Genomic DNA, 12,290 nt, shown 5'->3' on the forward strand with positions numbered 1-12,290 from the left:
CCACGGCCTACTATGATCTACTTTCCTACCCTTCTCTTGGCAAATGTTTTCCCTTTTCTGAAAAACAGTAGAAGCAAGGATAACACCCAACACCACAAAGGTGTTTATTTAGTTTCCTGGTTTTCTCATACAGTGTCACCTACTTGGATGTCTCTATCTGCAGCTCAGACACGTGATGTTTCAGACATGCAAAACTATACAGAGGATCTATATACTTTCAGACAGAGGCATGTAAGTCCAGAAGGAATGCCAGATTTCTGAAAACAAATATTGACAGCCCAACTGAATCTGTAACAACAGCAATCTTGCCAATTAAAACTACCAATGTAGGAATGCCGTTTTGAAAATTAAATTGTAAAAACTGTAATAAACTGCAAAATTCACTTTGCTGATCAGACAAATCCATGAAAATGCACATGTCACTCATACAGTGGGAATCACACTGCTGCATGGCTATTCCAGTATCTGGAATGTTCACCAACCATTACAAGAATGTTTTAACAGAAGAACAGAAGCTTTAAAATGGATGTAAGAAGTAAACATTTAGAAGCAGTTTGCCATTTTTTGCCTATGAAATCCAGAAGACCGACACCAAGATTTCCTCCAATTCTGTCTGAGTGCTTAGTGGATTACCAGATGACAAAATGTGTCATGACCCTTCCATCCGGAGACTTTAATTTGGGTTTTGTTCAGTAAACTGGAATTAGTACACCACAGAGTAAGGAGCAGCTCAGAAGCAACTCTGGTGCCTCATATGCCGGTGTTGGGAAAACTATTCAAGAACAAGGGTAACTGAAGCAGATATCATTAAGACCTCCTGTAATGGGATAGTTTATGCAACCAATTTGACTTATCTAGTTTTTATTTGTTAGAATCCATCACATCTCTAAGTACTGTTAAATTTGCAGCTCCTGAAAGAAAATGACAGAGAACATTCTGAACACCAGCTCTCCCCTAAGCCAGCACAGTATCACCAGACTGATCCAGTTCTTTTCAAATAGGGATACAATGCAAAGAGTGAGCAAAAAGAGATATACAAAAAAATCAGAAAGATGATGGGTAACACCTTGTTAATATGGATGAAAAAGTTCTGAAGAATGGCTGAAAAGCAAATTTCCTCATCTCGTTAAAACAACAGGATCAGACACTTGCCAGATTCTGAGGAGGTTTTGCAAAAGACCAAGAAGCAAAGAACAACTGAAAACATTTTATTTTTTATGTTCTTATGGTAGCACTAGCTAAACTTCCCATTCATTTGTTCAAAATAACTAAGTCAAAAATACGTTTGAGGACAGAAGAAAACAAAACCAAAAAGAAAAAAAAAAAAAAAATCAAACACCACAAAAATCACACAAGAGATCAAAATTATTCTTTGATGCAAGAATTAATCTGTCTATTTCTGGAAACTGTGAAAAATAATGACAGCATATGCCACTATTCTTTCAGTAATACTATTTCACCAAGTACACTCAAGTAAGCATAAAGTTTAAAATAATATTCAGGACTCTAGCTGCTTACTCAGTCTAAGGCAGAACTCTTAAATCGTAATACTAAAATAAGGCATTTAAATGAGGCCATTCAATTACCACAGAATCCGGATATAGTCTTTTGAGACTTTCCAGGATCTCTGCTTTCATTTGCTGACGCCTTCCTTCATGGTAATCAATTTTGGCGTTCTGCAGTTCACCAACTATTTTGTTCAATTCTTCATTTACTTCAGTCATTCGTGTTGTTGAATTTTCAATTTCCTTAGTTAGCGCTTCCTCTTGCTGTTTCTTCTCTGCTAACGATTCACTTTGAACAGAACCAAAAATAGGAAAGCAATTTACTATTTCATTTATACAAGCTTTGAGCTTGTAAAATTAAAGTCATTCTGTGGTCACAGACTATGAAAATCATTAAAGATTTTAAGTATCTATAAGAAGCTACTTCTTATACAAGTTGCATTCTATAGTATAAGATATTTTTAAGGTTTCAGAATTGAGTTCAAGGGAGAGTTTTTGCCTGTGTAACACGCAACCATACTGTTTTATCCTCCATCAGTAAAAGGTCTGATATTGTAAAACTGAGGACTGAGAATTCTTATGCAAAATTATGACTCACTTTACACACTTACCAAAGTCTCTAAGGCTCTGCCACACTCTACGACAACTACATAATTAAAATAATTTTGCATCACACCAATCACAATGGGTCTGCTGCTTCCTGTCCATGGCAGAACTCTGTTCAGTACACAGACAGCATTAAGCCAAAGCACATATTACAGATGCATAGGAAAAGACAGGTTGGGAAAAGCTGTCTGGAATCACCTCCTCTGACCTCCTGCACAGAACATAGGCTAATGTCAAAGTTAGTTCCAGTTGCTCAATGAGGGGCTTATATACCTTACTTCACAAAGAGTGAAAATCAGGTAGAAGACGAGACCCAGGAAGCAAGAACTGAGCTGTGCTCCTAATACACAATGTAAATACTAATGCTTTCTAGAGCAGCACTAGAGAACTGCCCTGTTCTCTCACTCAGAATTTGTACACTAATAGACTCATACCCCACCTGTAGTGACATAATTTGCGCACCTACAAGAAGTTAGAAGCAATTATAAAACTGGTTTCAAACAAAATTGGATGAGTCATCATACTTCCTACTTTATTTTGACAGCTAAAGTAACTGAAATATTAATTATAATTAGTAAGAATTCTAATTCTAACTAGTAACAATTCTAATTCTAATTAGTAAGAATTCTAATTCTAACTAAAATTTGAATAGAAAAGCATTAGAATTAGAAACCTGCTATGTTAATTTGAAAATATATAATATGCAAGAAATCCAATTAGCTTTTAATTTTTTAAACATACCTGCATATCTTAGCATATTCTTCCAACTTCTCTATTCGTTTTTTATGCTCTTCTATCTGTTCCACAGTGTGTTTTATGTTTTCCTATGCAATCACAAATAGAATGTGTTAAAAACAAACCAGAGGAAAACGACAGTTTTATAGCAAGATATAAACCTCTTAATTCAGAACAAGCACTGAGACAAATCTTTTCTTCCTTGTTGGTATTTCATGCTGAAGTAATGGCATCTCCTTTTCAACAGTAGATGCCAAACTGCACCATGAATAAGAAAGGAAAACTATTTTATCAAGGCCATTACTGTATTTTTCACATTTGGCTACAGTTCAGAGAAAGCCTCTTCAGCACAAAGAATCATGACACCATCAAATAAAACAACTTTAAACATAGTGTTAGTAAATTATAGGTGTTAAAACAAAAAAGGTGTTTTTCTTGGCCCGAGATTATTACAAGTGTTTTCCCAAGAAGGACGCATGAAGAAGTTGACATAGAGGTTCCAACCTGACACAAAAGCACTGTACTGAAAACCAAACCAACAGTGAAACAAGTATTTTCAATTACTCCAATTGAATAAAAGTACGTTAACTAAAGCAAATTAAAGAAAAAAAAATTGTTACCTACATGTTTTATTAAGCCTTAATTTAACTTCTGAAATCCTTGTGACTTTTTGAATAGCTCTAGGGATGGAGAGTCCACAACCTCTTTGTGCACTCACTTCAATATTTGACTATCCTTGAGATGAAATAGTTTACCTAATAATGACTTGGAATTTCCCACGTTACAAGTTGTGCCTGTTGTCTCCCATCCTATCACTGTGCACCTCTAGAAAGAGTGTGGCTCTATCTTATTCATACCCTCCCATTAGGTAACTGCAGACAGCAATAAGGTCTCCCCTTCACCTCTCCTTCTCTCAGCCTCTCCTAAGCCAGGTGCTCCAGCCCCAGCCAGCTTGGTGGCTCTCTGCCGGACTCACTGCAGGATGCCAGTGTCCTCCTTGTACTGGAGAGCCCAGAACTGGACAGAGCATGCTAGATGTGGTCACATACACGCTGAATTGTGAGGAGTGATCACCAAATGTCAGTAGTACAAATAAGTAATGCCAACTCTGAATTGTCAGACATGCATTTTATGAACTCTCAAGTATCCCTTATTTCCTTCTCAACAGTACAATGGGACTTGCAGAGTTTCAGAAGCACAAGCAATAGAATTTATTTCACTTCTAGATACTAATTAGGTTCTCCTGGTAACTAGTACTTCAAAAAGAAAAAGTAGTATTGTATCAAGAGCAAATGGATGTACAAATATTAACTTAGATATCATGGCAAGGATGACTTTACATCCTCACAGATATACAGTGAAATACAGACTTTTCCACGCAAGCAAGTTTATATGTACAAGAATGAGGTGTCAGGAACTCTAGAACTGGTAAAATCTCATCTGATGGATTTTTAAGTTTTCTGAATATAAGAAGTCTCCTCCAAACCTTGACTCCATAACTAAACGGTGAAGAAATGCATGTTGCCTCTCTAAGTTCTTAGTAGGTGACAAAACTGCAAGGTTAGCATTGTTTGGAAAACAAACAAACAAAAAAAAGGGCAAAAAACCCAAAACACCTAACAGGGCAAGATTTCCAGCAAAAGATAGATTGTCAGCTGAGCTTCTGCCCTTTCTACTTCTGTCAGAAGCATCATGCGAAGCTGAATGAGTTGGGAAATAATTTTTCTGAAAGAGAACATCAGGCATGGTGACCAAGTCATAGGGAAAAATGTAGGTATTTTACTGTTACATGTTTGGATCTGCAATGATAAAAGAAATCAGAAACAAAATGACAGCAATGATCTGTATTCACACCAAACACCCTGCCTCTGAAGTGCAATAGAAAAGTGGACACCAAGGAGATTTTTCCAACTACAACACACTCATACACATGACTGACCTTAAAAACATCTCAGCAAAAGGTAGCTGTGATCAAAACAAACCTCTAAAAGGTGTGAGTATCATACAGGTATACAATAGTGGTAGGACATCTCAGAAAGAAAAATTACACTTACAAAACCAGGAACTGATTACAGTTAAGCATGTTCTGAGTAACTGTAAAATATTAGAGCCAAAGCTTTCAAAATCAAATCCTGTGTGGGCCCACGCAACCATTCTCTGAACAAATTTAGAAGCCATTTTGCTAGACCTGTCGCAATATGAAAGCTGAACTAACACTTGTAATGTATCTCCTTTACTGAGGATTGGTTTATGTCAAAGAATTTAACACATTTATATAGACATTTGTACCAAAGGGAGAGGTAGAGAAAAAATTTTCTCCTTAAAACATAATTCTAGCTTCATACAAATACCTCAACTTCTTTTTTCTTCCTCCGATTAAGTTTCAGCCTTTCTTGATCTGCTTTTTCCTCCCAACGAAGTTTTTCTAGCTGCTGGCTTAGTGTAGCTACTTTTTTTCTTGCTACTTCCTTTAGCTCTTTATAGCGCTCCAACTGCACAAATAACAAAAAAATTCACTCCACTGAAAGTGGGAAGATTCACGTTGTTACAGCCTCAATTAGTAATTGCCTACTTTATCATAATTAAGATTATGAAAACCACCCAATTCTCCAGAATACCCTTCTAGCTACTAACTGCATTATAAGAAGTTATATTTCATTAGAGAAAGATTCAACCCAAAGCTTACACTTAAAAGCTATGGGCTAGTTTTAGACTTCTAATGACTCTTATTTTTCAGGAAAGTTTATAAAGTTGACAGTACTTCACAGTCAATCTTAAGGTTAACACTAAGTTTTTGCACAGTCCAAAATTAGTGCAAGTTTTGGTATTTATAATTACAGCATTCTCATATTCTCAATTTTTTTTTTTAAGGTAAACATAAACATTTTAAACAACGCTGCAAAGTTATGACTAACTGACAAAATGCCTCTAAAATGCAGAGTAGGAAGATTCACAAACTAAAAGAAAAACTGCAGGTTCTCCATTAACTGATCAGAAACTATTTTAAGGAAGAGACAGCGGAGAAGAAAAGCTAGTACTTAGTTTTAAAAGTGTTTCTGGCCACATGGTTGCAAAGATAGCTTCTTCAAATGTGAATTTACTGTAAAATGATGCAGTCCTTTCCTTCTAAAATAACTTAAAATAGTTCACAAGTGAGCTACCTCAGGTTTAGATTCTGACCCACAGTAGATGGCATGTATACTACTAAGTCTTATTTGGATTTTTGTTGTCGTCTTGTTTTTTCCTAATTGAAGATGTATTTCTGTACTTCAGCTGACAAGCCATTTCTCAAAAATTACCCTCTCGCCCTCAGACCCTACTGGATGTTTTCTATCCTACACTCCCACAATGTACCACGTGGACTTCCATGAGGAAAGGAAAAAAAACCAGAGAGAACAACCTAACCATGGATAATTACACGTAGCTATAATCCCAATCCACAGATGACAGACCCTGTGTACAACCCTTCTGAAACTCTTCTCAACTTCTTGTTCACTGAAAATTCAATGCTTCTTCTATTAAGATATTTCTACATCTCTATGCAATTTAGATTTACTTCCTAGAAGTGTTCCACATTTAGAATTTCTGTGAGATCTGACTCTCCCCCCCCAGAAAGGAGACAGTCCACTCCCCCAAGAGGCTGCATCATTTCTCTTCATCCGATAAAACAGTATCTCAATAAAAGTTACAGTTTTCTTTTTCTTTGAGCTCAACAGCAAAAAAGACCATTAGAAATTAGAGGTTATTGGTGAAACAATGGTTTCTCTGTCATCAGTGGGGATTTTTGGACTTCACTACTAAACAGTACTTTTTGGCCTCCCAATTCACCTGACTTTCTTCCAGCTCAATAGCTGCTGCTTTCTGCAATATCTCTTCAGCTTTCTTCTCAAACACTCTCCACGCCTTCTCAATATCATTCAATTCTATCTCTAGTTCTTTTATGTTCTGCTTTTCCTTATCACAGGATTTTTCCTTGTCCCTTAGAGATTTTTTAGACATTTCTACTTTCTTGATTTGGTAGGAAGTGTTTTCCTTTGCTTTTATATAGAGGGCTCTCTGCTGAATCAGTGATGCTTCCAGAGTCCTAAAAAAACAAAAAACAAACCCAAAACGAACAAACCCAACCAACCAACAACCACAAAACACATCCAAAATAACAAAACCACACCACAAAAGAAAAAGAACCACCCCCTCCCCACGACACATGCAAAGAAATAATCAGTTGTCAACTGCAACGTTACATATCCACAGGTGATTTTTTTTTTTTTAAATATCCACTGAGAATAGAAATTTAAGTGAAGCATAACCTTCTAAAAAATTTAATACAAACAAATATTTATATAATGAAATTACTGACAACCTGGACATGGTGGTGGAGGTGAAATCAGTGTCTAGATATACTTCAATAAACTACTACAAACTGACTTCCATAGCATTGGGGTATCACCCAACTGCTTTAACAGGAAATGCACGCCTGCCAAGCAATTCCCAGTGCAGACTATGCTTTAACTTAACTATCAGAGAATCTGATTGGAAAACCTACTTCATTTCTTTTTCCATGTGCTGTTGGTCTCTGTTTAGTACACCAAGCACTTTTTTCTTGGCTCTAAATGCATCTTCTGCTGTAGAAAGAGACTGTTTCTTGGTACTAGCCTCCATATTCTTTTCATCCAAATTTCTTTTCACAAAATCAATGTTTTTTTCATTGTGATAAAGCCGGAAAAGCTGCAGCTGTATCCTTTCTTCATCCAGTTCCTTGAGAAGCATCTGGTAATGTTCTGCCTGTCAACATTAAAATTTTATTTGTGATTTATAAAAAGGATTTTTAATCATTAGCAGTCTAATGTCAAGTCCAAAGTGATGTAAGGTGTTGTACCAGTAGCTGTAATTCCAGTAATGTGCACGAATCATAAAACTCAAACATGTAAGTCAACACTTAAAGTGATTATACTGGCAAACCTACGCTTTCATTTATTTAGATTTTATTATATGTATTCCTCTACCCTTTTAAATTATACTAAATTATTATATAGTATACCATACTGAAAAAAATACTAGATGAAAAATAACAGAAGTCTGGGGTTTTTTTTTTAAGAAAACCTGTATTTAAGTTCATAAAACATGCAAAATCTAAGATCCTAACATGCAAAAAAGGAGTAACTTTGAGTTACCTCCTCTTTCTCTATCTTTGCTTGTTTGCGTTCTGCTGCAACACTTTTTTTCTTGTTATAATTAAACTGCGCATCCTGTTCTGCTTCCTGCATTTTTTTCTTTTTTCGTTCATAGTCTTCAGCATATTCCCATGAATTACTGATTTGTTCAAAAAGTTGAGTTCTCTCCTTCGGCTTCTTCATTGCAATTGATTCTACCGTTCCCTAAAACAAAATTGCAAAAAAAATGCAGCACTGTAGATCATTATGTTGTCTAATGAATTTCTTTAAAAGCATGTAGTACAGATTTATCTCCAGATATATTTATGGTTAACAGAATTGGATGGAAATACTTTTAGATTCAAACCCAAGGAAAAGTTTAGTACCAAAAGGAGTATCACCCAGCCACCTCACTTAATTAAATGACATCACTAAAAGTTTTAGAATGTCAGATATAGTCTATGAAAAACACCTTCGAACTAAATCAATCTGCACAAATCAGTAAGCAGTATCAGAATGACAAAATTAGATCTTCTTAGACTCTTTAAAGGAACTGAAACTCGTTTTCAATGAAATATAAACTAACACCCCCCCCCCCCCGTATTTCAAAAGCAAAACAGCTGAAATCAATGCACTAGAACATGACATAACTCCCAAAGTTATTGGGCGCACAGTTTTTGTCCATGCGTTAGCTGCTCAAATCTTCACTGATCTGAAGGAGTTACTATTTTCAGTGAGTTTTATGATTTTTATTCTATTTGTATAGTGGCAAATGCCCTCATCACAGAAACTATTATCACAATAAGAATCCATATATAGGGTTTCTATGAAAGGGAAAGATCAGTTCTTCCTTGGGAATTTTCCTCAGCTATTGTAAGGAAGACAATCCTGTGAAATACATTCATCGTAAGTATATGGCATTTCTGACCTATATTATTAAACACTTGTGAACTAATAACGCAGTAGGATTTTCAATCCCTCGATCTTAACAAAAAATCCTATAAATTTTCATATATCTTGACTAATGGGAGTGTTTTAAGATGAAATTATCTTTTCCTATTTATAACACTCCTAGAATTTAATACACTAAACATCTATAAATAAAGACTCACATTTTCTTATATACTCTGAATAACACAAGTACTCAATTTCTTCCAGATTAGCTTCTTTCTTACTAATGCACTCAGGTACATACAAACCCTGTTATTTCCATTTTGCAGTCTTGTAATTCTTGGTTGAGGTCAGGAAAAAAACGTATTGGCTTGAAATTAGCTAAGGGTGCCCTCTTTTCTGTCAAATAGATAACTGTGTACTCCTATGAAATAATCTCAGAAGCTTTTATTTTCTTTATGAAGTACCTTAAATGCTCACCTGAAAAATAAGAAAATTTCTAGCTTTGACAAGTATGCCTACTTTTTCAAGCTCAGATATGTAAGTAGATCGGCTGACAGGTTTATCATTGAAAAAAAAATCAGAACAATTACCTAAAGGAGGAAAGAAAAAAAAAATTGCTGTAAAATGGATATAACACAAAATCCATAGGAAAAGAAATAAACTAGTGGAACAATTTAACTGAGCAATTTCCTCAAAGAAGAAAATAGATTTCAATTACTCCCTTAGTCATTTCAATAATTTCATTCTTCTGTATGTCAGTTAGAACACTTGGCTACCAAAATACTACTGAAGGACTATAACTAGTATTGCAATACTCATGGGCTTAATCCACCCAAATACAAAAGAATATTCAGCACCTGAAATTCAAAGTTGAATATTCTTGGTCTCTATTTTTTATACATCAGACAACAGAAAGTACGTTCAACAGAATCTGCTACCTACCACGGATAACTCTTGAAAATGTTTTTTCTTCCCCATCTTCTTCACAATATACTATCTTCACACTAGCAGTAGAAGAAACTGGTTTTCCAACATGCGCTCCATGAATAAGTTCTCGAACACTTTTAACTCGCAAATTAGATATCTTTTCACACATCACAAAACTAACAGCATCCATTATGTTAGATTTTCCTTAAAAAAAAAAAAAGTTAAAAAATGGCTTTGACATGGCAGAAATGAAAGGAGGTATATGATTAACAATTAACTAAAAGCATATACATAAATGCAAAAATCTTTATTAATTCTATTTCTAATTCTGTATTTCATTGAGGAAAAATATTGCACATAATAAAGAAATACACTTCTAAGATATAACACACTGGCAGCAGATAATAAAAGATTTGTTTGTAATAAAAATCATCACAAAACTGGTTTGTTATTTGTTCAGCCTCGTTGAACGATTTTTTCTTACACAGGCATCTCTAGAGATCATCACTTAAACTGAGCAAGCAACATCATAATCCTTACTTGGTGGTTTCCGTTATATAATGCAGTCAGTGAGGTTTGCTGCGTAAGTACTCTGTCACATAACTAGAACTTTTCCACTAGAACTCCAGTGTTCTAAAGAACACAAGCACTCTTCCAGATCCATTCACCACAGCAACAAAGTTCTCCGATCATACTCCTTAAACAAAAATTCTCTTAATTGAATCCTCTTTTTGTTTTTCCCCTTTAGTCTTGAGCATTTCCATTGACAGCTTAATTACCTTCTGCCTTCAACCTTGCTACTTCGGCAATATTTTGACTGATTCTCCAAAATATCATAAAAGGAAGAATATTAGGCGGAAAATAGATAAATAAAAAACTCAATTCAGAGATCACACAATATTCACAATTTTTCCCCTCTGGATTCAGATGTATTCAGATTTAACTTGAAGAGTACCTGGAAAAAGTATCGATAATTTTGAGACTTTGCAATATGGTACAGTGGCGATAGGATGATAAAAAATATGGTAATAATGCTAGTAATAGTTACTTACATTCATAGATCTCACTTCAATTAGATAAGTGAAGAAACAACAGGATCTAAACATCTAAATCATAAACTAGATCATTAACAGACTGGGGAAACCCAGACGAAATGCCAAGCCCACCCTCGTGGCTCTTTGTTAGGACAACCCTCACCTACTATCATATTGTTCTCTGGCAAATAGAAGATAAAATCCCATTTGTTGAATGGAGCTTTCAGAAGTGCATCAGATTTTAAAAACTTCCAGCACCCACAGGATAACGATATGGAGTCACATCTACAAACGAAGGCTCTTGTGGGCCAAACCACAAAGCAGCTACCATCCTGCAAAGCTACCATCTCTTTCCCAGAGGCATTTACTTGTACGGCAAAGACCACAGACTCAAATCAAGAAGCAGCTTTCCATTGCTAGTTTACAACCCAGAGCATTAAAGTAAAACCATCTTATGTGACTTTAGTGTGCTAAACTATGAACTGGAGTGGCAAAGGCAAGGTGTGCTGTTTGCAAACCACTCATTCTGCAAGGGCTGGAAAGAGTAGAGAAGACAACTAGAAATGGAAATTCCTTCAACCGCTCCACCTCTGTCCTTCCTTGCTGGAAAAATCTATACTTTCAGTTAAAGAGGCAATGGCAGATCAGGAGCTTCCAAAATTTTGCTTGTGCTGCCACTCCCTCAGGTGCACATGAAGAGATTTTAAGCAGGCCCGTAAGTTTTTACTTCTCCTCCACTAAGCCCTGCAACTCTACTCAATAGGCAAGCTATCACCATCCTCACCCATTCAGTGCAGCCATGCTGGCCGTATTCCTGGGCCTGCACCTGCACTGCTACTGCTTCCTCCCAATCAGGCCTGTGGTGTTCACAGAAAAGACCGGGCAAAGACCACGAAACTGAAACCTCAATTCCGATAGCTACAGTGGAGAAGCAGGGCCACCGGCTGCCCACTGACCTCCCCTGTCCCCCAGCCTGCTACCTGATCCATTGGGCCCGATGATGCAGTTGAACCTCATGAAGGGGCCGATAACCTGCTGCCCCCGCCACGACTTGAAGTCCGTCATCACCAGCAGCTTCAGGTAACCCATTCCTGCAGCAGTGGGCGAGGAGGAGCCCATTAGGCCATGAACTTCCCACCGCCTCACAAGATTTAAATAATCAACGAGTGTATTTTACTAGTTTGTCTTCCGGGGGAGAGAAAAACCCCTCCGGGGGCACTCGACCCCCAACCGGCCCCCCGGCCTCTCCTCTCAGCAGGCGACAAGCTCCGCCCCCAACGCCGCGCCCTCAACGGCTGCCCGCCTCGTGCTTGCAGCCACGCGGCCTCGCCACGTTGGGCGGTGATGGCGCGTGCGCGCGGAGGGGGCGGGGGAAAGGGGGAAGGGGCGGGGCTCCCGTTGCCATCGCGACCCCCTGTGTTGTTCTCCTGGCGGGCGGC

General features: G+C 37.1%; 1 protein-coding gene across 1 annotated transcript in view; it reads right to left on the reverse strand.

Moving 5' to 3' along the window:
- Positions 1-12,179, reverse strand: part of SMC1B (structural maintenance of chromosomes 1B) — a 39,485-nt gene extending 27,306 nt beyond the window's left edge. Inside the window, exons 1-9 of the mRNA XM_075162024.1 lie at positions 11,832-12,179; positions 9,833-10,021; positions 9,368-9,480; positions 8,018-8,221; positions 7,390-7,628; positions 6,675-6,930; positions 5,198-5,338; positions 2,853-2,935; positions 1,587-1,794 (exon numbers count right to left, since the gene is read on the reverse strand). Coding sequence (XP_075018125.1) covers positions 1,587-1,794; positions 2,853-2,935; positions 5,198-5,338; positions 6,675-6,930; positions 7,390-7,628; positions 8,018-8,221; positions 9,368-9,480; positions 9,833-10,021; positions 11,832-11,970 — 1,572 coding nt within the window. The 5' untranslated portion in view covers positions 11,971-12,179. The remainder of the gene's footprint in view (positions 1-1,586; positions 1,795-2,852; positions 2,936-5,197; positions 5,339-6,674; positions 6,931-7,389; positions 7,629-8,017; positions 8,222-9,367; positions 9,481-9,832; positions 10,022-11,831) is intronic.
- Between the last annotated feature and the right edge of the window lie 111 nt (positions 12,180-12,290).

Source organism: Calonectris borealis, chromosome 1 (genome assembly GCF_964195595.1).
Source record: "Calonectris borealis chromosome 1, bCalBor7.hap1.2, whole genome shotgun sequence".
Taxonomy (NCBI): Eukaryota; Metazoa; Chordata; class Aves; order Procellariiformes; family Procellariidae; genus Calonectris; species Calonectris borealis.